At 49.6% G+C, this 23,812-nt stretch overlaps 1 protein-coding gene across 1 annotated transcript in view; it reads left to right on the plus strand.

The window, feature by feature from the left end:
- The window catches only part of GMDS (GDP-mannose 4,6-dehydratase), a 432,217-nt gene that overhangs the window by 169,825 nt on the left and 238,580 nt on the right, over positions 1-23,812 (plus strand). The window contains exons 5-6 of the mRNA XM_061147748.1: positions 18,548-18,740; positions 19,654-19,758. Of these exons, the coding sequence (XP_061003731.1) occupies positions 18,548-18,740; positions 19,654-19,758 (298 nt within the window). The remainder of the gene's footprint in view (positions 1-18,547; positions 18,741-19,653; positions 19,759-23,812) is intronic.

Genomic DNA, 23,812 nt, shown 5'->3' on the forward strand with positions numbered 1-23,812 from the left:
GCAAGAACACTGGAGTGGGTTGCCATTTCCTCCTCCAGGGGAGCTTCCCGGACCCAGGGATGGAACCTGCATCTCCTGTTTGGCAGGCGGATTCTTTCCCACCGAGCCCCTGGGGAAGCCCCACCTGTGCTTGTTCACGGTGTCAGACGGCCCCCCAAGTGATGTAAGGAGCCGACAACAGTATGCTTCCGTTTTCTCAGCCTGGTCTTTATGCTGCGGTAATATTCATAGATTTTCTTTTCACGCATCTTCTAAATCTTACAATCTATTGTTATTTTTGGTTTAAACAACTTCAAAGACATTTTTAAAAGAGTGTTTTTGGCAGGTTCCTGGGAAGCACAGGAAGCACTCCTTGGTCTAAGATTCATTCAAAACCGAACGTATTTTGGCCTTCTTTCTAATATCATGGCCTGTAGGTGTGGCTTGAGGAAATGCTAAGCTAAGTTTCTTGGTTTTTATCCCGAAGTTTTTATCTATAAGATACACTTCTGTTTTTGTCCGGCAGTGTAGAATACTAGCATTTGAGTCTCATATCCACACGCTCGGGTCACCTCCTGAGCTCTTGTCAGCAGCAGGGGAGCTGTGTGGGGCTGGCAGAGGCGACCGGGCGGGGCGAGTTCAAGCCCGCCCTGTGACGTGTGGACCCCACAGGCATTGAAGAAGGACCCTGTCATAAACAAAAAGTTTGGATGTAAATAGTTAGAAACTAAGCTGTACTTTAATTTTTTAAATCAAGAATGAACAGGAGAAGCAAGAAGAATCTTCTGCATTCAGTAAAAATGATGTTGAAAATAGTTTTTTCTGAGATTTAGTGCCAGGAAAATGTTTCTGTGTGATAAAAAACTGGTGTACACCCTCTTCATCAAACAATGAGAAAAGATGATACAGCTTCCCGTATAGTTAGTGCCTCTTATTTCCAAAGCAGTTTCAGATGTAAACAAGGTTAGAATTACAAATGTTGGAGTTTGTATTTCAGAGGTAATGGGGTCTAAATTATAATTTTTAAAATATTCTGAAATTAAACAATTATAAAATGAAGCCATAGTACACAGTTGTCATAAAACATGCTGCTATGCATTTAAGTGTTGATGTTTCATTTACAGATGAACCAGAAAAGATTTGTGTAACCAAATATACAAGACAGGAGAATATACCCACTGGCATAGCCGGGTTAACTGCTTTCCTGAGAATCCTACAGTTATTGGAACATATTTTTCTCTTAAAATGTCATCAACTTAACTTTGAAGAGCTAGAGGATGTTTTCAACTGTACAGATGGTATTAAACTCCAAAAACCAAGAAATGAAAAGTTTAGACCCTTTTTGGGGAAAGACTAGTAAATTTGCGAACATAGTGAGTAAACAGAGCACTGAGCTATATAATCTCACATTCAAGAGAATGTGAGTGAAAAAATGAGAAGTAGCAAGACCACATTCATTAACCTGAAAGATACATTTCTCGTAGAACTTTTCATTATAAATAACCAGGTAGATAATATTCCCCAGAGGTTCATGTGCTTAGAATTGTGTCATTTTTTTTTTTTTTTTTTAAATTAGAGGGAAGTTCCTGGTGCATTATAAAGGCATCATTTGCTTTTACCTCAGTTTTCCTTAGGTGAGCTTTTTATTCCCCACAAACAAATAAAAAGGAATCCCCCTCAAGGGTGATTTGAGGGGCCCTGAGGCCCCAAATTTCATCCCTTGAAGCTGTCAAAGGATGAGTGACTCACCAATCACAAGTTTCTCAGATCAATCTGGGTGTTTTTAAAGCCACTTGTTATTTTCTATTCTGTTTTAAAGAGTACAAAGACTACTCTGTGTGAAACTCTCTTTTCTGTCACTTTTTCTCAACCTCAAGGAAGAATTATAAGACAGGAAATTATATCACAGCAGATCGGTGTTCCCCTTTTAGGAAGAACTTACACTCGGGGTATTACTCAAACCATTTCTACACTCAAGGGCAAAATATTTGCAGTGCACCCTGGGAGTTGCTCCCCTCACTGCTTTGAACACTGTGATTGAAAACTTTATGCACTTTGGATGTATGTAAATGAATTTAAAGGTCAAATTGATGTAAAGTAATTTTGTGATGACTGATTTATTTGGGGGGAAAGTTAAGTACTTCGCTAGGTTTTTAGTTACAGAATGGAAAAGGTGGTGAAAAATTACTGGTGGGAAGACAGGGTAAAATGATGTTGAAAAGTGTGTTTTTAGTTAATGCAGAAAATACATAAGATAGAATGAAAACAACATGTAAATTATTCATTTTTAGGTTTACTTATTGATAAGTAAGAATCTATTTAGAGTTGTTTAAAGTTGCATGGCTGCGAACAAGGATTCTGAAGCCAAAGGATTGGATGACTTCCGCTTTTCTGTCACGCGGGTGGGAGGACTTTGAGGGTGGGGGGCAGGGGGCGGGGCGTGGGGGCAGTGGGCGGGGCGTGGATGGGGCAGTGGGCGGGGCGTGGGGCAGTGGGCGGGGCGTGGATGGGGCAGTGGGCGGGGCGTGGATGGGGCAGTGGGCGGGGCGTGGGGCAGTGGGGCAGGTCCGTCCTGGCAGAGCTGTTCTGGTGCAGCCTGGCAGCCTTCCCGACTCAGGCGGTTGTGTTGGAGACAAGGGCAGGGGTGATGAGTATGAGTCTGCCGTGGGGGAGGGATGGAAGGGGCCCTTGCGAGCGCGAGGTGCTTCGGGTAGAGACGGCGGTAGCCCCGACAGGTGAGCCGAGCCCCGCATGGCGGGGTCCAGGCTTCCCTCGGCATCACCAGTTTCCCACGGCCCGCGCTGACGGAAAGGAAAGCAGGGACGCTCGAGTTCAGACGCCGAGACCCCGGCTGCTTAGAGGGGAGCCGCGTGTCTGCCTGCTCGAGGCCTTTTCCCTTTCCAGGGCTGGCATCAGGGGCCCCGCAGGACTGCTGACCGAGCCTTCTGGCCCGAGGTCGGGCCCTGCGCTGGACGCCCTGAGCCCCAGTGATCCCTCACATATTGCACAAGGCCCTGTGTTTTGAGGTAATTTAAAACCTTATTAATCCGGGCCCCATTGAGTCAGGATTTGAGCAATTCCAGACGCAGGCTTGTTAAAACTCACCGTAACGGTCGCTGAGAAAAGGTTCCGCTAAGCAAATGCATAGCGCAAACGCGATCGTGGCAGGAATGCTCCGACTCCTTAGCGCAGGGCTTTGTTTATAAGTGGTCCTAAGTACTCCTTAAGTCCTTCAGAGGCCCTCACTCACGTATAAACTATCTGCTCGCTTACTGCAAACCACTCTTATCTAGTTATTACATCTGTGGATTGATACTGGCTAAGATTTTACTAGTTTAATTCCAGTTGCTGTATTTTATAGACGGTTTTCAGCAGCTAATGTCAAACATCAGCTCAAATAATTGTCCAAAGAGCAGCATTAAATCCAAATACCAGAAACCCATTTAGAACTTGCTGAAAGCCAGGCTCCATCTCTTTGTCCCTCGCTCTTCTACCCACAGTCCATATTTCCGTCAGCCCCGCCCTCTCCCTGCCACTGTGGAAATGTCAGTGGATGCCCGGCTCAGGGGATCTATTCCTGCTTCCTGACTCACTGAGCCGGAGTCTGGAGCTTCCGTGTCAGCCTTGAGGCGCGGTGATGGTTGGAGAGCCTCAGCCAGTGACAGTGTGGGACCAGCCCCAGAGTGGGGAGTCCTTCCGTCAAGTCTTCAGTGTCCAGCAGCTCAGAGGCTGTCAGAGTTCCCCGGGGTAATATCTTCTGTCATTTGGAAGGACTTAAAATGGGACAAATGTTAATTTTTTTTTTTTTTTTTTTTAAACCACAGTGCTGTACATCATGAAGGATCTTAGTTCCCCAACCAGGGATTGAACCCACACCGCCTGCTTTGGAAGCTTGGAGTCTTTTTTTAACATTAAAAAACTATTTATTTTCGACTCTGCTGGGCCTCTCTTGCTGCGCTCGGGCTTTCTCTGGTTTCGGGAGCTTCTCTCTCGTAGATTCTCAGAGGGGTGGCTTCTGTTGTTGCAGAGCTCAGGCTCGAGGGCTCAGGCTTCAGTCTTTGCGGGACACAGGCTGACATGCCCCTTGGCATGTGGGGTTTTGCTGGACCAGGGATCAAACCTGTGTCCCCTGCATTGGCAAGCGGATTCTTAACCGCTGAACCACCAGGGGCGTCCCAAGAGAAACATTAATGTAAACACTGGTTGATTTTTCTGTTTCTGGTGCTTGCTGACCCAAGCGTGTCAGCATCAGCTCAGCGTATCCTCGGTCACTGTCCTAGACTTCTAGTGCCACAGACGCACGTGGTGGGGCCTGTGTGATTGGTCTGAATCCTGGCACATCAGCTCATCAATGCTACCATCTTGGGCGAGTCCTGGGGCTCTCTGACCCACGGGAGCCCCCTGGATAAAAGGTGCTGTGGACTTGACCTTGGTGCTGAGTCAGAGGAAGGTGCGTGTGGTCCTGCAGGAACCAGGCGCTTACCTCCTGCTCTGTGAGTATCCGTAGACGAAGGTGCGGTGCGGAGCTGGACTGTGCGCTGTAGTTCTGTATCCAGAAGTTCACACAATGGGAGTGATGGCGAATACAGACCGGAGAGGAGACGCTGCTTCAGGGGAGGAAAAGGCTCCGCGATCTTGCGGTCTGTGGGTGATGAAAGGGGCCTGTGGTGACGCTCATGGGAATCCGCGGGGCTGCGGCGGGAAACAGGTGGAAAAGTCAACTTGGAGCCCACTGGTGGAAGGCTGTGCAAAGCTCCCTGAAGTGCATCAGCGTCTGGGAGCCTCTGAGGGGTCTTGAGTGAATTAAGCCAGGGGCCGGGCAGAGACGAGGGGCAGGTGAACCACTGGTTAGACCAGAGGACCTCAGAGAGAGGCACAGAGATTCATAACCAGTTTAAACACTTGCAAATCAATTGTCCTGCTCATAAAATATCTATACCAAAATATTAAGTTATTAATGCGTATCTGACAGCCTTTCATTTCTGTGTGTGGGCACAGAAAGAGCCGCTGGGTTCCCTCCTGACCTGTCGTGTCCGTGGCTAGAACCGTGTGTCCTTACGCTGGCCTAGCTGGGCTCCAAGCCCAGCGACACGCATGCGTGTTCCTCGCGCTGTCGATTTGGGAGGTGTCTCTGCCGGAGCCCTGCGGCCGCGGTTCCTGAAGGCTTGGAGCCTGCATGAGCGGTGGCTCTGCTGGCAGGGGTGGGGCCGAGCCTCGCTCCTTCCTCTGCTGCCCCGGGAGCCCCGGGACGCCCCCGCTCCTTCGCTCAGTCCCTCTGCACCGAGGGAGTCAGGTGCATCCGGCGGAGAGCTCTGCCCACCCCCCCACCCCGCCCAACCTCTCCTGTTCCCCCTGTTGGGTCTGGTCCCAGCAGCCTTCCAAGCCCTTGCCTCTCGTCCACTCCAGCCAGGGAGCCTGCGCCCTCCGTCTGTCCAGAGACATCCCATGTCCTGTCTCCCCACACCCCAGCTCCCCTGTTTCTCTCCCTCTCTCCCTCCCTCCCCACTCCCTTCATTGATGTGTTTTGAGGACTTTATCTTTCAAATTCTGAGACATACAGAAACCCCCCAGTACAGCTGTCCTGTCTAATTCTGTTACATTCCTGACTTTTCACTTTATATGTTTGGAAGCTGGAATGTTGCTCTGTGTTGACGTCTCCTCTTTTCCTAGCCTACTATAAAAGAACTGTACAGAGTTTCCTTTCCATGCTATTTTCTGGAATTACTCTTTATTTGACGTTAGTATTACCACTTTTACTTTATTTTTATTAGCATTTGTTCATGCCTTTTTTCAATCTTTTTCATTCATGTTTTGGGTTTAGATGTCTTGAAAATGACTTCTAATTAAGCTTTTTAAAATACTTTTAAAGAACCTTTGAGTCTTGATAGGAAGGTTCAAGGCATTCACATCTATTTTAATTATTGATCTGTTTCCTGATTTGTCCTAATCCCTGCCATTGTATTTTATTTTTTTTTAAATTATCACTTTTTCCCTTTATTTCTTTCCTTCTGTTTCTGATGCCTCTCATTTATCTAATTTTCTTTAAGCTATAGTCCACCCCAAGCTGTTCTGAAGGTCTGCATTCCAACTGTACTTTGCTGGTTGTTTCTCATAAGAATATTTGAAACTATGAATTCCAAGAATTTAATAGTATCTGCATGTTACTGCATCTTTGCCAAGGATGAAAGGAAATCTTGTGCACACTTTTTTCTTATCTCCTCTTTCCTACTTGAATCCTAGGGTTTTTTGTTTTTTTTTAAAGAAATAATCTATATTTTAAATACTGGGTCAGATTTTTTTATTATATCTTTTTTATTTTATTGTCTTTCTGAGCAATTGCGGTTAATTCCACAACTGCATTATTGGACGGGGTTTGGGCTAATTAAGATTTTTATTATCTTCATAGTTTGCCACTCATTGCTTGCATTATTCATAATCATTATTTTCTCTGAAGTACATCCTCAGGTAATATTTTTCCTGAGAAGAATGCGTTGGCATGCTTTCCAGGTCTTTTCATTAAGAAAAATGGTTTTCTTTTATCTTCACGGTTACTGTGGCATCTTGTTTCAGCTCTGGGGTTGTGGTCCTCTCCCTCAGGTTTGTTGGGTTCTCCCTCATCTGTGTTTGGCATTTAGGATCATCTCCGCTCCCCCTGGGTTTCCTCCTTCCCTGCCCTCCTCTGCTCCTGCTGGGGGCTCATGGAGACTTTCTCCTTGTTTTTGCACTGAGAACCCCCAGGTCTGGGGTCCGTGGTCAGCACCCGCGGCCGGATGCTCAGAGGGTCTCCCTGACCCAGCGATGGCTGCAGCTCCTCCCGCTCAGCTCGCAGCTGTGGGCGCCCCCAACTGTCACGGTTGCATTTCCCCTGTGTGCGCACCACTATTCCTGTCTGTTCGGGGAGATTATCGAGTTGGAATTCACACCAAGACTTTGGTTGTCTTCAGTGTTTTATTAGGTCACATGTCTCCACTGGGCACCTCAGCTGAGCGGCTGTGTCTTCGCTTTCCTCACACTTTCTGGGCCCTCCGTTTCTTTGTGTGTTTTCACGGGGCTCTGTCCTGCTTGGAGGTGACACGAGCCCCCTGAGCCGCTGCTTTGGGGCACCCCCCTCTGGTGTGGATGCTCCGCCCCCCGCAGGGTGCCCCGTGCTCCTTATGGAGCGGGGTGTGACGCTGCCAGTGCGCTGGCTGCAGAGACCCCGCAGCGCCGGGGCTCTCCTCCTCTCCCAGGGGCCTCCGCCCAGCAAATGGCCAGTGGGAGCAAGCTCCGCAGGGGTTCACAGGCCAAAAGGGGGGCCCTCCCCTCCCAGTGCCTGGGAACGAAGCAGAGAGCCCGCCTCTTCTAGGAAGACCCCAGGGGGTGGGTGCCGAGGGGACTGTGACTTGTGCCCGAGATGGAGGTCCGGGGGTGATGCCGCCTCACATGCTCAGGGAGTCGGCAGCTTCTCGCGGCCCTTCCTCGGGCCCAGGAGCAGCCTCTGGACCAGCCTTGTCCTCTCTGGGCGCTTCCCTCCTCTACCCTGTAGTGGACTCTCCCCAGCCGTCAGAGCAGACAGGCAGGAAGAGGGGAGGGGTCGTCAGGTGTGAGCACCAGCCTGCTGGGGTACTGTGGGCGTCTCTTCCCAAGCTCAGGGTTGGGGACATTGCAGGAATTACTGGGGAACTGGTGCAGCTTCCAGAAAGGCTGTCGTCTCACTCCTTGGTGGGAGGTCTGCTTAGCGAGTGTGGCAGAAATGCTTGATTTGTCCCTCAGCTCCCGTTTTCTCCTTCTCAGGGATACAGTTCTGAAGTTTTGTCTGAGTGTATCGTCTTCTATAATAATTACATTCCCAGCTCCCTTTATAATTTGTTTGTGCATGTGACTGCCTTCTATGAAATTACTTTCAAATAGACATGACATCTGCTACAGTCTATAAAATGTGTGTGTGTGTGTGTGTGTGTGTGTGTGTGTGTCCACAGAGGGGAATGGGAAGAATCTTCTTGGTGGGAGGGTGGATGTGGTAGCAGGAATCTTGGCAGCCATTTTGGACTAGGGCTTGGAAGCATTATGATGTGGATAGCGGAGCCATGGAGAGAACTGGCATCCTTAGTAATTGTGGGGCTACCAGGCCTTTCTCTCTACAGGCAGACTTATACAAGGGGAGGGGGAACTTTCAACTTGTGTCAGCTTCTCTTTTTGAGCTTTTCTTTCACTTTGATGTGAGCCCAGTCCCAGCTGATGGAAGCAGTCACTTGGAGCAGGGAGGAGGAGAACTGGAGAAATGGCAGAAAGGGCAGCTGCAAGTAGCCCTCTCTTGCTGGTCTGCAAGGCTGGGCCCCAGCGGGGACCCCGGCAGTGAGACCCCATGGGGAGGAAGCCTGTCACAGAGAGGTCTGCCCAGAGCCTGATTTCTCTCACTGGGTGCTGGGCAGAGGTACTGATGCCCCCTGCCCAGGTCCCCTGAAGAATTCACGCCCACAAATTATGCCAGAACCAGCTTCTGTCCATCCACCACCTGATGACCCAGCTGGTTGTTGGGTGAAAGAGTGGAGATGAGGAAGAAGCTGGAAGCTATAGCTCCAGGCAGTTAAGCAGCAAATGACATAGGATGACTTCACGGTGATCGCTTCTTCACAGGGGCAGTCCTCCATGCCTCTGAGCACGCAATCTCCCCCTGCGCCTTCCCTGTCTGTCCAGTGAGGGGGATGTCCTCCCCTCCTGTCCCCTCCCCTGGCTCACCTCAGTGCCTCGACTCCTTGACGGCCTGGCTCCTCGGGCCTGTTTATTCACTCACTCCCTTGCAAGTGTTTGGATTACAGAGGCAGTGCCTCATTCATCTTTCTGTCCCCAAACTCTGCTCTGTGCCCAGGCATGGAAGTGTGCCCTCCGTGTTTGTTGAAGAGTAATTTTTGCTTTGCTTTGTTGATGCTTTGTGAAAATTATAAGCTACAATATGGAATATAGTGCATAATTTCCCTCATGGGAAGATCAGAATTATTCCCTCCTTTTTAAAACTGAATCCGTGTGTTTTTTAGCTGTATTCTGAATCAAACAGGCTTGTATGAAAACTAGGCCACTGTTTTCAATCCTACACCTATGGGGAAATACGTTCCGAATGGTGGAAATGGCCTGAATATATACTGCCATAGGCAAGTGGATTCTAAATCACAGCCAGCCTGTTTTTAGAAAAAGGGAAGCATCGTCCCGGTATTAAATTGCAGAGAAAAACAAGGGCACCAGTTCTGTGTGTCTCGCTTGTGGTTGCAGGAAGCACTAATGTGAAGGCGCGCTCGGGGGGCGTTGGTGGTAGTTTGGTTTTTTCCCGTATATTATTATTTTTCCCCTCGTGTTAATCCAAGCTCTACTACTTACCGACTGTGACCTAGGCAAGCTCCTTAATTGCCCTGAGTCTCATTTCTTCCAGATGTAAACTAGATATAATAGTAGTTTCTGACTCATAGATGACTGAGCGCTGGAAGAGCGCTGGGCAGGTGCCCAGCGCCCAGCTGGCCCCCGGGTCTCTCCCAGCCGAGCCGCTGGGGCTCCGCGTGTCTGTCCTGGGGTCTCTCCCAGCCGCCCGCTGGGGCTCCCCATGTCTGTCCCGGGGCTCGCCCCTGTGCTCAGGGAGCCTCCCTGGCGTCCTTGGTGCCACGGCCTGCTCCCCCCTGCACACCTCTCGTCCCTGGGGGGTGAGTCTGTGGGTCTTCCTTCTTCGTATTGTCAGTCCCCTTCTCCCATCACTGGAGAGCGAGCCCCGCGAGGGCAGAGCTCTTTGCTTGTTTCGTTTGTGTCTTTGGCGCCTGGAACCTCGAGAGTTGCTCTGTGATACTTAGCTGAATAAGCAATAAGAGGACTTAAAGTGGATCGGATGCTGGTTTTGCAAATAGCATGACTCAGTGTATCTGCAGCAAAAAGTGAAAGTAAAATAAAATGTGAGAAACTTGCCTGTCAGAGAGACACTACAACTTTCCGTGGATTTTGCGTTTTGAGGGTGTTTTATCTGGACGTATTAATACGTAGAAAAGAATGAAAACCAGGTGAAAGCAGGTTTTAAACATTCCGTTCCCACATTCGCTCCGCTTCTCCCGCTTGACACAAGCAAGGGGAATGGATGGGCTCTCCTTGCACATCTTTGTGCCCGACTCCCTGGCGGTTTCCCGAGTCCCTGCTCTGCGTCTCTGCGTCTCTGCGTCCACGCGCAGCGCACGCGCAGTGACGGCGCTGGCCGGCCGCCCTGGGCGCCACGCGACCCTCTCAGTGGAGGGCGGTGTTGCTTCAGGCAGCAGCGCGGCCTCAGGCTCAGCCCTGGTCTCCCGTGCTCTCAGAGAAGGGGCTCCGTGTCGCCTCCGTGAGGCGGGGCCCGGTGCTTCTTCATGTGTCCCCTCTTTCTGTCTCCACCCCACCCCTCACTCTCAAACCCTGTGTGGTCTGAACCTGGCACTTGGGCGGCGTGGTTTGGAGACGACCCTGGAAGATGAATCGCTCTTACACAGTCTCCCCAACAGCCGCCCGGGTCATTAAATGAACGGCAGTGAGGGGAGCGACAGGTAAAGCTCAGGCCAGACTCAAGTTTCCTGTGGGGTCAGAACCCGGGTGCTTCGCAGGGTCTTCACATAGCCGTTGTCTTTTCTGTGAGTTCGAAACCTTTGTGAAGAAGCTTGGAGATAAGCTGATGTTAGACCGCCATGGTCGTGCTGCACTGCGTCCTCATGAACTTAATTCACCTGGCTTTGCTGCTTAATTAGTAATGTGTGCTTTGCTCTCTTTAAGGCAGTGAAAGACTAGCTTCATAGGGAGACTGTTGGCCCTTCTGCAGATGGAAGGCCAGGGTCGCTGAAGGTGGCGAGTTTAGCAGCTCCCAGGCTGCAGTGTCTGGCATCACGGGAGGTGCCCTTGCTCAGGCTGGACTTGCCCAGACCATGCTGGCACTTCCCGGGCAGTTAATCTCCAGGGCACCTGTAACATTTCAGAGAGAAAGAGCAGGTACCAACATCTCATCTTACTCAGAGAGCTCCCAGGGAAGGTCATTTTCTCAGACGTTTTTAAGAACACAAAGAACATCATTTGCAGATTACCTATGATTTAAGACCTGTCTTACTGTAATAAATCTTAGAGGAAAGTGATGTTCTTTTGAATAACAGAAATGCTGAAACTTGATATTATTGGCACTCACTAGTTTTCTAGGTCATCCACTTTTCAAGCCGTCATAAATATGCCTGAGCTTTCTGCATCCAGACACAAAGTAGTTCTGCTTGGAATAAAGCCGTGTGTGCACCCCGGGCCACCTGCACTCGCTGATTCACCCTGCTTTCGCCATGGCAGGCTCACGGCGGCAACCTCAGGCTGCCTCCTGACTCCGGAGGACCTGGTTTGTATCCAGCTCTGGTTCCCTTGTCCATCACCCTTCCCCACCTCTCTCCCTCTCTTCACTGCATCTGTGTGTTTTGGGGTGACATTCCTGGCTCTGTGCTAGCTATTGAAGATGGAAGGAACCCAAGTCTCACAAAATGTACCCATTCTTTTGGTGTGTACTTTTGCTGTGATATTTCTAGGTGTCTTTTCTAAGCACTTTGCCTGTCTTCAGTCGTCATAGTTTTGATTTCTCTGACTGCTTATTTCCAGTATTTTCAGTCTTTTTCACTCTGTTATTGTTTCATTTTGCCTGTTTTCAAAAATTATTTCCTGTTTTTAGCTGATGTTATTAATTGTTTGGTCTCTTTGAGATATATATGAAGTCAACATTAAAGAGATATTAAGGGGAACTATTTAAGGTCATTTTCAGAATGTGCTATTATTTTCATTTCCTCTGGTGTAAATTCTCTCTTCAATTGTAGATCTTGTTGGTTCTCTCTTTAGCATGAGTAAATAATTATTTTTGAATTATTTATACTAACGTGTTTGAAGTTCATCTGAACGGTGTGAGGAGCCATTCTACTTCTAGAAGAATGTGGCCTGATTAGATTTTACATTTTGGGAAGATCACTCAGGTAGCATGGAAGATGGAGTTTAGAAAGCCCAGACCGGAGGCTGGGAGATGTGTTTGGAACGTTGCATCTGTGCAAAGGTCATGACGAGAGACCCGGGGTGTGCGGTGGTGGACTCAGCAAGGATGTCAGGGTCACCAGGGGCAGCTGCGTTGTGCTGGGCGGGGCGCCCAGGCTGCCCGGACGCCCTTCACCTTCAAGGCCAGCACTTTCCTGCCGCACCTCTGGCCACGTTACTCACTGGCTGCTTGGAACAGAAGGTGGAGCCTGTGTTTCCCTTGCTTCCACTGACCATCATGTCAGTCAAGAGGAGGGTTGTGTGGTGTCCTCAGATACACAGAGGAATAAGCCTGGAAAGGACTTTATGTGGGAGAAAGAGACTGAGGCTTAGGTTACTGATAACAAGGAGTAGAGCCTCGAGTTTATCACTCGCCGTCGGCACCTTCTGTGTCACTTTCTCCTCGTTTGTCATCCACCCATCACACACCCAGAGGCATCTGCACCTTACCCAAGGAAGCTACTATCCCAGCAAGTTGCATTTCCTTCTTCTGAGAACTCACGCGTTCATTCTAGTTCTTTCTTTCCCTGCTCAACTCTGACTTGGATGCAGTTATTTTCCGCATTTGCTCTGAAATCAGTGTCCTCTTGGTCTCAGGTGTCTGTTGGCCTGACGTGCTGTGTGTGCGGCCATCTGCCCCCCACCCCAGCCTCCTGGCTCTGCTCGGCCACTCAGCTCAAAGGGCCCAGGGGGACAGACGTCAGTCTGCAGTTTAGCAAGCACCACACTGGGCAGTGTTCAAAAGAGTGAGACATGCATCCTGCCCAGCGTGACCTTTGTTTTCCTGTGAAATCTAACTTTTGTACCACGCAGCAGTTTCAATGTGGAAAAAAAAACCATGAAAATGCAGTGGTTTTTTTTCCCACATTTTGAAAGTGTATGGCTAATACCTGCTTATGCACTTTTTTGTTATAGAAAATTCTACTTTTAAAATGCCATTTAATAGCACTAAACACATACTAAAAGCGTGAACAGCAGCAGTGCTGTCGTTAATGATGTTTTCCTCCTAGAGACTGCACGTCGCTGCATTGCCTTAGTCTTATGTTTGCATCAGGCTTTCACATTATTTTGTTCCTGTGGGAATGACTCCTGTTTAGAATGGACACTGGGATTTAGAGAAAGGCATTCACGGAGGAAGGAGCGATTTCGATGTCCCTGTCCTTTCTGAGGAGATGTGCCATGTTTGGTGGTATTGGAATACTTGGCTCTTTCTTATTCATGTCCTTACGGAATATCACTCTGCCCTGGGCATGATGGAGAGCAGGATGGAGGCGTGTCCCTGCCCCTAAGACTGTGGTTTCTCTTACGCACAACCTGCTTCTCAAGAGCGTGGGTTGCTCCACAGGGAGCATGTTAAGCAGATTGTTTTTCAAAACCGCTCAGTTGCAGATGGACTTCTGTTTTGTTAATTTAGTGCCTAATCAGACTTCAGTGAAGGGTGTGCCCCTTCACAGCCCCTTCAGGTCTTCTCAAGCCTAACAAGCGGGTTTATAATCTTTCTATTCATATCCTCTATTATTTAACAGAGCCTGAGTCACTGCACCCGCTTCCTGCTAAGAGTTCACAATGGGAAGAAATCTCGCCCTCCTGAGTCCTCTGCCCATGTGACAGCTGGTCTGTGTCCTCTAGACTCTCTCGAACTCTCTGCGTCCAGAAGATGCTCCTGGAGGGTGGTGACCGCGAGGCCTCCCCACGCGCGGGTGGGGGGCACTGCTTTCTGTTCTGCGTCTCTGCCCTTTGCGGTGAGACGGCTCCTTTTCTGTTTCTCGGCCCCAAACTGAAGCCGAGATCTGTGGGGATTCGGGGTCTGAGGGTGTGGCTACTGTCCCTTTTCTCTCTCTCTCGCATCTTAAATGCACGGCCTCCACGGTCCAGTTTTCAGTGTCCTGACGTGTTTTGTGCATTTCCCCCAATGGCTTAGTGTATTATTTCTCCTAAAATTGATAGACTGTATGCTTACGTTCTGCTTTTGGAAGAAAAAGCACCTCAAGAGAAATGGAGGCAAAAAGGACAGACACTGTGTGTGCTCACATGCTGCGCTGCTGCTGTGGCCTGTCTTGAGATGGGACCCTCGGATGCCCCACTTGCTTGGGGCTAAATCTCCCTGAGCTGTTAGTTTCCTGCCAGGAGCTCTGGCTCCTCTTCATCTTAATGAAACTCTCTTCCCTCACAGGACGGGACCCACGTTCCTGCAGCTGAGCACCCTGTAGCTTCTCAGGCCCACCTAACGTTCCCAGCAGTTCCCGTGTTGTGGTTGCTGTCCTGATGGTCTGTGGACTGAGGACCAATTAGCTGTTGGGATGCAAAGGGAAGTGCTGAATTCCCACTTCAGCGTGTAGTAGTGGCCGCTCCAGCTGTCATGGCAGAGGCTGGAAGAGAGAGGGATGCTTCATGCGAAGAGTGGACGCCGTTCCGGCCCTCCTGTGCCCTACTAGGAGCTGCTCGGACTTGGTCTGTGCCGAGGGCTCCCCGAGTCCCCGCTGCCTGCGTGGTGGCGGGAGGCCTCTGGACTGTCTTCAACAGACAGTTTAATCCCTTGCTTAAGTGTTTAAGGCTCTTGGCTGAGTCTCCCTGATGCAGATAATCCCTCCAGTCACTCCCAGGCCTCCTGGCCCGGGGTTTCAGGGCAGTTAGAGCCTTCGTGTGTGTGTGTGATCAGAGTAATGCAGAGACTGAAGCTGTGAACTTTATCAGTGAGGGCTCAGAGCTACATCGGTCATTCACTTTTTGATTATCTGTCCAAAAGCACTGTCACATTAGCGCCTTAGTACACCTATGTGGTTTTGGGACTTAGTCACCGAGGTCAGGACTCTGCCGTGATTCAGACCATAGAATAATCGAAGATGCAGCGATGTGCCGTGAGGTTGTGTGCGTCAGGCCCCGACGTGGGTGGGTGGGGCTTGTTCATGGAGGGGGTGTGGGTTCTGAGAGACTGGGCCGAGATTCTGATTAGTCAGTGTTTCTGTTCATCTTCACGGATAAAAAGTGGAATCGGGAGAGAAGTTGAAACTTGTCCTTCGTCTGTTCCACAAACGATTTCATGCCCTGCCGTGTGCTGAGCGGATGGGTGGGACGTGGGGTCCCCGTGCGGGCAGTGGGCAGACGGCTCTCGTGGGATTGGAGTTGTCAGGCGCACGATGCCTGGGGCGGTTGTCTTGTCCAAACTCCACGAATGTCGACTTGGAATATTTTTTTAAAAACCTAAAGGGAAAGGTTCCCCACTCCAGTATTCTGACCTGGAGAATTCCAAGGATGTGTAGTCCATGGGGTCGCAAAGAGTCAGACATGACTGAGCGATTCTCACTTTCAATGGAAACTGCGTTGGGTGTGCAGACTTGCACAGAGATGTCCCCTTTGTTTAGTCTGGGTAGAATGTGCCACGCTGACGGACTGATAACCTTATGATTGTTAGATGTTTCAAATTATCATTATAAATGTTTTTGAATAAAAATATAGTTGCAGTGAAATAAGGAAAAGATCATATAAAACTGGGCTTGTGAGTGTCAGGAGGTTCTGGTCTAGAGGCACAGAGAGCCAAGGCCGGGAGCGAGTCCACAGCACAAAGCCTGGTTGAAACGAGGCCCCTCCTCTGTTCTGGTGCCATCGCTGGCTCCCCAGTGCCCCCTGAGCAAGACTGCACCGCGGCCTGCCCCAGCATGGCCCGCCTCTGTCCCCGGCTTTTCCCACCTGAGCTGGAGCCTCCTGGTTCCCAGCACGGCCAGGGTGACCGTCTGGTCTTTGCTCGTGCTGACCCCCCGTCAGGGGGCCCCCCTCCACATCTCCGCTGGCTCCTGGGGGCGTCTCCTCCCTGAGCCTTCTCTCCTCTGTCCGTGTCCTCGCCCCTCTCTGAGTCTCTGGCTCCCTACCCTCCGTGGTCCCCAGACCCTGTCGCCGTCTCAGCCCCACCCCTCTCAGTCCCCGTGGCCTCAGCCTTGGGGTCCCTTCACTCCCCTCGCTGTTCTGCACCCGGAGGCCGGTGGGGGGACTCCTTCACCTTTGCATGCCCTGCACTCAGGACAGGGCGCCCTGCTGCTCGGGGTGGACACCCCGTAAACAGCGCTGCCCCTTACCCCAGATCGGCCAGGAAGCCCCTCTGCCAGGCTGCGTCGCCCCTGTGGGCCAGGCCCCTGCTGTCCCGCCGCCAGGCTCCGATCTCCCCTCGTCCCAGCTGTGAGGAGGTGGCTGCCCACCAAGCGCCGTGTCCGTGGAGACGGGTGTTTTATTGTTGCTCTCCTTGATTAATCATCGCACTTGCAGATTCCAGCTCCGAGGAGGCGTGGCAGCGGGCGGCTGCCTGTGTGGTCCCGCGTCTCCCAGAGGCGGAGGCGGCACCCGGGGCCCGGCTGCCTCTTCCCACACAGAGTTCTCCTGCAGCAGCAGCCTCTGAGGGTCTGAGGCGACATCTGTACTCAGGAAATGCTGGCTCTTACCTTGAGATTTCAGAAATCAAGTTTGCTTCCCGTGTAAAGTCCACTCCCTTATTAACTGTACGCTCAGGTCACTTCAGACCCCCCGCCACCCTTCAGGTTCTCACTGATGGGAAAACAGGAAACACAGGCACACACAGACAAGGCTCCTGTCCTGGGGGCTCCGGGCCACTAGGCCGTGGGCAACTGGGCTCTGAGGTCAGAGGTGACGCCAGGAGGAGACGCCGCCTGGGAGGGGTGTGAGGGTGGTGGGACCGCCGACCTTCCTGGCCCTGCGTGGTGTGAGCCCTGTGCCGAAAGCTGGGCCCGGTCTGGTGAGGATGCTTCCAGAATCCGCGCTCACGTGTTACGAAGTCGTGCGGGGTGAGAGCAGGCCTCCGGCACCTCCATCTGGGTCCCCACAGCGCTCTGGGCAGGAGGCTCCGATTTCTGCCCCTCTCTGAATGAGGATAACTCTGGGATATGCGTTTATATCTTTGAATGTTGATCAGAGCAATCTGCTCTGTATTTGAACTTATGTTTCCTATTTTCCTTTGACTTGAAGCGCCCTGGGTCCCGGCGGCCCTGCCGCTGTCCTGATGTGCCTGGCACATCACGACCTGGTGAGCGTGTCGGGGGCGGCAAGGTCTTCCTTCGCTCAACTGCTTCCCACCTGCAGCCCCAGACGCTCCTCTGCTCTGAGCTCTGCATCTTTGTGCAGCGGGACCGTGCAGCCTTTGTTGTAACTGTTATGCTGAAGTTTTGAAATTGACAAGAGTTTCGTGTATCTTACTCTTTGAAATTGTACCTGTTTCAGTAAGATTAGATTATCAACCTTCTTCCATCTTCTGATAGCCCATGTTTTCTTGTAGTCTTTGTAGTCTTATTTGCTATTTCTGTGTTCGACATTTAAATGTCAATGGCTGTCTTCATTCATCCACCCAACACTGACACAAGCCATGTTTCAGGCCCAGGGCTCCTGCTTAACACGAGGAAACTCTGCCCTCAGGAGCCTCGTTTTAATGGGGAAGCTGGACAGTGAGTGAAGGCTGGGTGAATGGAGTGGAGGGCCTCTGGGCTTTGTGGGCGGAGAGGAGGGCAGGGCAGGCCCCTGGGACGGGGCACATTGCGTTCAGCGTGAGGCTGACCGTGTGCGTGCCTGTGAGCACACACACCGGGACAGCGATTTGCAGACAATGGTTTTTATTAGTTTAGGAGATTTTAATATAAGGTTAATTTATTTATTGTATTTACAGTTACTTGAAGAAAATAGCACGTCGGTCACGTTTATTCTTAAATAAAGCATGTGAGAGCCGCAGAGTGCTGAGTGAGTCCCTAACACCCTCTTCTCCAAAGCCCGTCAGCTCCACACGCGTCAGCATCACGCTGTATGCAGTGTGTCTCATAATTAAAGATACATGTGTTGTTGTTTAGTTGTTAAACCATGACTGACTCTTTGCAACCCCATGGACTGTAGCCCTCCAGGCTTCTCTGTCCATGGAATCCTCCAGGCAAGAATACTGGAGAGGCCTGCCATTTCCTTCTCCAGGGGATCTTCCCAACCCAGGGACTGAACGCACATCTCTTGCATTGGCAAGAGGGTTCTTTTACCACTGAGCCACCTGAGAAGCCTATATTATATGTATAGAAGGTACTAAAAAGTCATGCTTGTAGCTTAATTAAAAATAGAAGCTAAAACAGTTCTTTCCCATGTTCCCAAACTTCTCTGTGCATAAAAATTAAATGGGGCTCATTGGAAATGTGGGTTCCCTGCCACCCCCCACCCAGAGCTTGGCCCACTGAACCCTTCCAGGACGCCCGGCGCCCAGCGGTCCTACGGGGCAGAGGCTCGCGTTCTGAGGAGCCCAGCCCCAGGGACCTGAGCCTGGAGTTAGGAGGCAGTGAGTGTGGTCCAGGCATTCCCCGTGTCACCACAGGGAATTGATACCACTTTTCTTAAGGTATTTTTCCATCCACAAGACGTTAGAAACAGATGACATCCACGCTCTTACTCTGCTGCTGGAAAATAACATTTTCCCACAAACGGAACCCTTCCAAGTAGCAGCTGCAGCCTGTCACCTCTGAGGGTCTTTGCTGCGGGTCTGCACTAACATGGCTGCATTGGCACCTGCTGTTTTCAGATCTCGTTTGACCTGGCGGAGTACACGGCTGACGTGGATGGCGTGGGCACCTTGCGGCTCCTGGACGCGGTGAAGACCTGTGGCCTTATCAACTCGGTGCGGTTCTACCAAGCCTCGACGAGCGAGCTCTACGGGAAGGTGCAGGAGATACCCCAGAAGGAGACCACGCCTTTCTACCCGCGCTCTCCTTACGGTGAGAACTCGAGGCCCAGTCCTGCCCGGGGGCTGGCGTCACGTGGTGGGCGGTGGCTGGGCAGACGGACCAAGGGGCGTGACTTGCCAGCCAGGCACCTGTGCGCAGGCAGGGTCCTTGGGGTGAAATCGCTGTCTCACTGCACCCTCCAGACAAAGCGCTGAGACGGAAGTTGCTTCCCGCAAGATTCTTTGTACTGGACTGTGTGGGTCGTGCTAAAATGATATCTCTGGTGTTATTCCACTTTTCAGTTTAAATTCTCCCTGAGCTCAAACCCGTAAGTGAAAGTGTTAGTCGCTGAGTAGTGTCTGACTCTTTGTGACCCCGTGGACTGTAGCCTGCCAGCCTCCTCTGTCCATGGGATTCTCCAGGCAAGAATACTGGAGGGGGTTACCTCTCCCTTCTCCAGGGGGTCTTCCTGACCCAGGGATCGATCTGGATCTCCTGCATTGCAGGTGAATTCTTTGCCATCTGAGCCACCAGGGAAACCCTAAAACAGATAGACAAATCTATTGCGTCTAATATATCTATGAAAAGAATATCACAGAAGACTTTAGAGATAAACTGTAAAGCAGCTAGAATACCAAGACCCGCGTTTTCAGCTACTAATTCCTTGGAACAAAGAAAAAGGGGGCGAGGCCCAGCAAAGGCCCGCCCGCTCTGCGGCACACACTGCAGGTGAGCTAGCCTGGGGGGCGCTGCGGCTGTCACGGAGGGAGACGCTCTGAAGTGCTTCCTTGTTTCATGACTGACTGGCACAGCAACCTTTATTTTGTCCTTGGCTTTTGATTCATTTCTTCCCTATCTTGATACATTGTGAACTGTAAATTTTGCAAGTTGTTACATGTTTGAGTGAAAATCTGTTTTACAGTAAGACACTCTTTGATTTGCTTTTAAAAATTTATTCCAACAGGGGCAGCAAAGCTCTACGCCTACTGGATTGTGGTGAATTTCCGGGAGGCGTACAACCTGTTTGCAGTGAATGGCATCCTCTTCAACCACGAGAGCCCCCGGAGAGGTCAGTACAGGTGCCGATGGGAGGAGAGCGCCTGGCTCCACTCAGGGACGTGTGTGTGTGTGTGTGCGTGCATGTGTAAGCACATGCATGCATGGGCTCTACACATGTGCCGTGCAGACTGGGGCCGTTTCACATCTGTTTTTAATGATGCGAGTGTCAGAAGCGGTAGATGAAGACATGCAAATCTAGCTTTAATTACCTATTAGCTGTGTTAGGGGTTTTGTTCAGCATGGAGCTGAGCAGTGTCCCGGGTTTACCATTTCCATTGGAAGGGCTCACCACGCATGTGTGAACCCGAGAGTTGGGCGGTGTCCTTGGAACACGAGGGGCTGGGCGGGAACCAGGGCTTCTTCCCCACGTCACTGTCGCTCTGAAGCCTCCACCTGTGGTCTCCCCTTTCTCACTTTGAATCAGTTGAGCACTCAATGTTCCTTCTTTACATTACATTTAACAAGCACCCAGACATTTCTGTGCTTCTGGAGTGTGTCTTAAGGTGCATTTGAAATCACTGCTTTAGAATCTTTATTTATTTTCTTTTTCAGAAAATCATATTTGTTTGCATTGGCTTATTGCCTTTTTGTGGTTGTCTTTGAGACTGCGAGCAACATGCCAAGTCTCCTTTTCCAAATATTAGGTTTTAAATAAGAAAATGTGTACTCCTTTCATTATTTCTGGTTTACTAAAGCATGAGAAAGCTTTAACAAAACATGTACACCTACAAAGTGAAAGTCATCTGTTTAATCTAGTTCTAAGAAGTTTTATTAAATTTCACTATCATTTAGGATTTTAGCTTGCAAATGAATGAGAAATCCAGTGTTGTAAGTTGTTTCATGTCCAAAAATTAGTAATGCTTATAACTTGGTCAATGAAATTTTATGTGACTGTGTAGCCACGTAATTAAACCAGCAAGTCATGAGGAAAGATTAAAGTGACGTTTATACTGGTATGTTTAGTGGCAATACATTTTAATTTTGTAATTGCTTAAGTTAAAAATTCCCACGATGGACTGCTGGAGCATAAGAATCCGGCTGCCGCCGCTGATGCTAAAAGGAGAGCCAGTGAACAGGCTCAGCAGTGTGGGGCATCCTGAGTAGCCGGGAGAGGGGGCGCCTGGCCATCCCCGCCTCTGGAGCGGGTTGGGGTGCTGGGGACCGACCGTCCAGCCTCCCAGTCACAAACATGTCAATGCGTCTTGTCTTCTGTGCTACCCCCCTCAAATTTTCCACTGGCAAAAAAAGAAAACTCAATTGTTGGGGGTTAGGTTAGGATAGGGAAAAACATTCTTAGTTGTAGAATAAGTAGCTTTACATTTAAATATAAATCCCACCTCAGTCCTCTCTGCGCATGCCTGCCAATGAGAACTGTTTGTCTTCACGGATGTTAGTGACTGTTTAAAAACGTTTATTTTTAAAAGGAATGTTTATTTTTTTTTAATGTATTTATTTTTTATTAAGGTATGGTTGATTCATAATGTTGTATTGGTTTCAGGTGTACAATTAAATGATTTATATATAATGTAACTGAATATATATATATATGTATGTGTACACACACGGAAAGCATGGATAGAGACGATGTGGTAGATATATACAATTGAATATTACTCCGCTGTAAGAAGGAGCAAAATCATGCCATTTGCAGCAACACGGATGGGCTTGGAGATGATCACAGAGTGAAGTGAGTCAGAGACAAATAGCATATGATGTCACTTAGATGCAGAATCTTTAAATGTCACAAGTGAGCTTACTTACAGAGCAGCAACAGACTTAGAGACATAGGAAACAAACTGTGGTCACCAACGGAGAGAGGCTGGGGGAGCAACGGATCATAAGTTTAGGAAGATCACATACACCCCGCTACACAAAGAGCAGATTAACAAGAAGGACCTGCTGTATAGCACACACTCACTCATTTTGTAATAATTTATATGGGAAAAGAATCTGTGTGTGTGTGTGTGTGTGTGTGTGTGTGTGTTTAAAGGCTGTTCTCCATTTGTAGTTACTGTAAAACCTTGGTTCTATTCCCTGCACTGTACAGTACATCCTTCTAGCTTATTTATTTTGTGCACAGTTATTTGTAGGAAAGGATTCAGAAGATCCTCTCTGGTGTACCTTAGTAAACACACAGAGTTCCTCTTTAATTGCCTGTCGTTTGTACGCCTGCGATACTCTAGTGCTTCGAGTTTATTTTCTTAAGCAGCTTGAGCACGTGTGTGTCCCTCAGTCCTTCCGCCCTGTCATCTCTGGACCCGACGTCAGGGCTGGTCCCAGCTGGTCCTGCCGGGCAGGCGGCCGCTGGCTTCACCTGCACTGCGTGTCTTTGCTCCCTTGCAGTCCTGGTGGTTCTCTGGAAGCATGCTTACTTCCTCACGTGGTGAGCTCACAGTAGCTCTGAAGGTGGTTGGGGTGGTTCTGATTGGCCCAGAAGTGACCGCTCAGAGTCCCCGATCTGGTGGAGACACCCATGACCAGGGGCGGCCTGTTTGCCCGGCCAGCCCCCTGCTCGCTCTTCAGAGATGCTGGTGAGAAGTGGCAGCTCAGAGCCCCTGATCTGGTGGAGACACCCGTGATCAGAGGCGGCCTGTCTGCCCGGCCAGCCCCCTGCTCGCTCTTCAGAGATGCTGGTGAGAAGTGGCAGCTCAGAGCCCCTGATCTGGTGGAGACACCCGTGATCAGAGGCGGCCTGTCTGCCCGGCCAGCCCCCTGCTTGCTCTTCGGAGATGCAGGTGGCTCATGCTCCAGGTTTGCTTTTAAGAAAGCGGAGGCCCTTGAGTAGCATTTACAGCAAATTAACAGTGATTGGTAGTTTACTATCTAGCATTGTATGTCCATAAAGGGTTGAAAATGTATCATCGTGTGTTCGTATTATATAATGATATTCACAGATATCAACATAGTGCTTTTACTCATAAGCACTCAGCTCTTTAAAGTAAAAAATGGACTATTCTTTTTAAATTAAGAGTTGCTTTGCTTCGTGGAGAAATTGCACAAAACTGGACATGCACCTGGAAACCTTTTACTTCTCCTCTTGTTTCTCTAAACTTGAGCTGCTTCATCTGTTTTACTTACATGTTTCTACATGTGGGTAAATACACGCGGTGTCCCGTTTGCAGAACAGAATGTGGCAGCGGTGCCGCCTTTCCTTTGAAGATACAGGTTTGTATGTTCTCTCTTTAGGAAACAAAGGCTGTGCTATTGTCTAGAACTGTTACATTTCTGTGAGGAGAATGTCATGTGCAAAGAACCTTTTTGTTTCCGTTGCTGTTTCTTTGGAAAGCTGATCAGTTAGAGACTGACATCACGGAGCCGTTAGCTATAGCAAAATTAGATTATGTGAAAAATGCTGAGAAATTTTAAAATTACTTTAAAGTAGCTTGTGAAAACAAAGTAGCTACTTTTCCAATATATTGGTTATCATGATAAAATACGAGACTGTTCTATAGATTAGAACATTGAAAGCATGCCTACTAGGAAGGTCATTGTACCCATGAGCTGTTTTTGCTGCAGCCGACATGTTCAGTTAATACTCTAAAGATACTTGTAGAGATATTTTGACAGACTTGTTAAACTTACACATTAACTTTCTGTGTATGTAGTAATTCATACACACTTCTATTTTTTAAGATTTCTTAATTTAAAAGTACATAGTAGCCCATGAGGTGACCCTCTTTCTCTGAAAGCGGTTTTAGGGGACGACCAATGGCTGCCCACCTGTGTGTGCCCTCCCCAGAGGCGCTCAGAATCTATGAGGAGAAGGAGTGGAGTCTTTTCGTCCCATTTGTCTCATCAGTGAAGAAGTGGAAGTAGCACGAGGGTGAGGCGTTTGCGGTCTCGGCACTGACTGATGTCCGCGCGAGGCTGGCACAGCCCTGGGGACGGAGGGTCGACCTACACGTTGCTTGTACCTGTGGAAATCGCACGTGGTGACGCTTTGGAGTTGGCATGGGAGCAGGTCACCCCCAGGAGCAGAGCTGGGCTTCACGATGGAATGGAGCAATGGCTCGTGTCTTTGGTGAAAGACGTGAATTCTTCTGGTTAAATGCAGTGTGCCTTTC

This window comes from Dama dama, chromosome 7 (assembly GCF_033118175.1).
Source record: "Dama dama isolate Ldn47 chromosome 7, ASM3311817v1, whole genome shotgun sequence".
Taxonomy (NCBI): domain Eukaryota; kingdom Metazoa; phylum Chordata; class Mammalia; order Artiodactyla; family Cervidae; genus Dama; species Dama dama.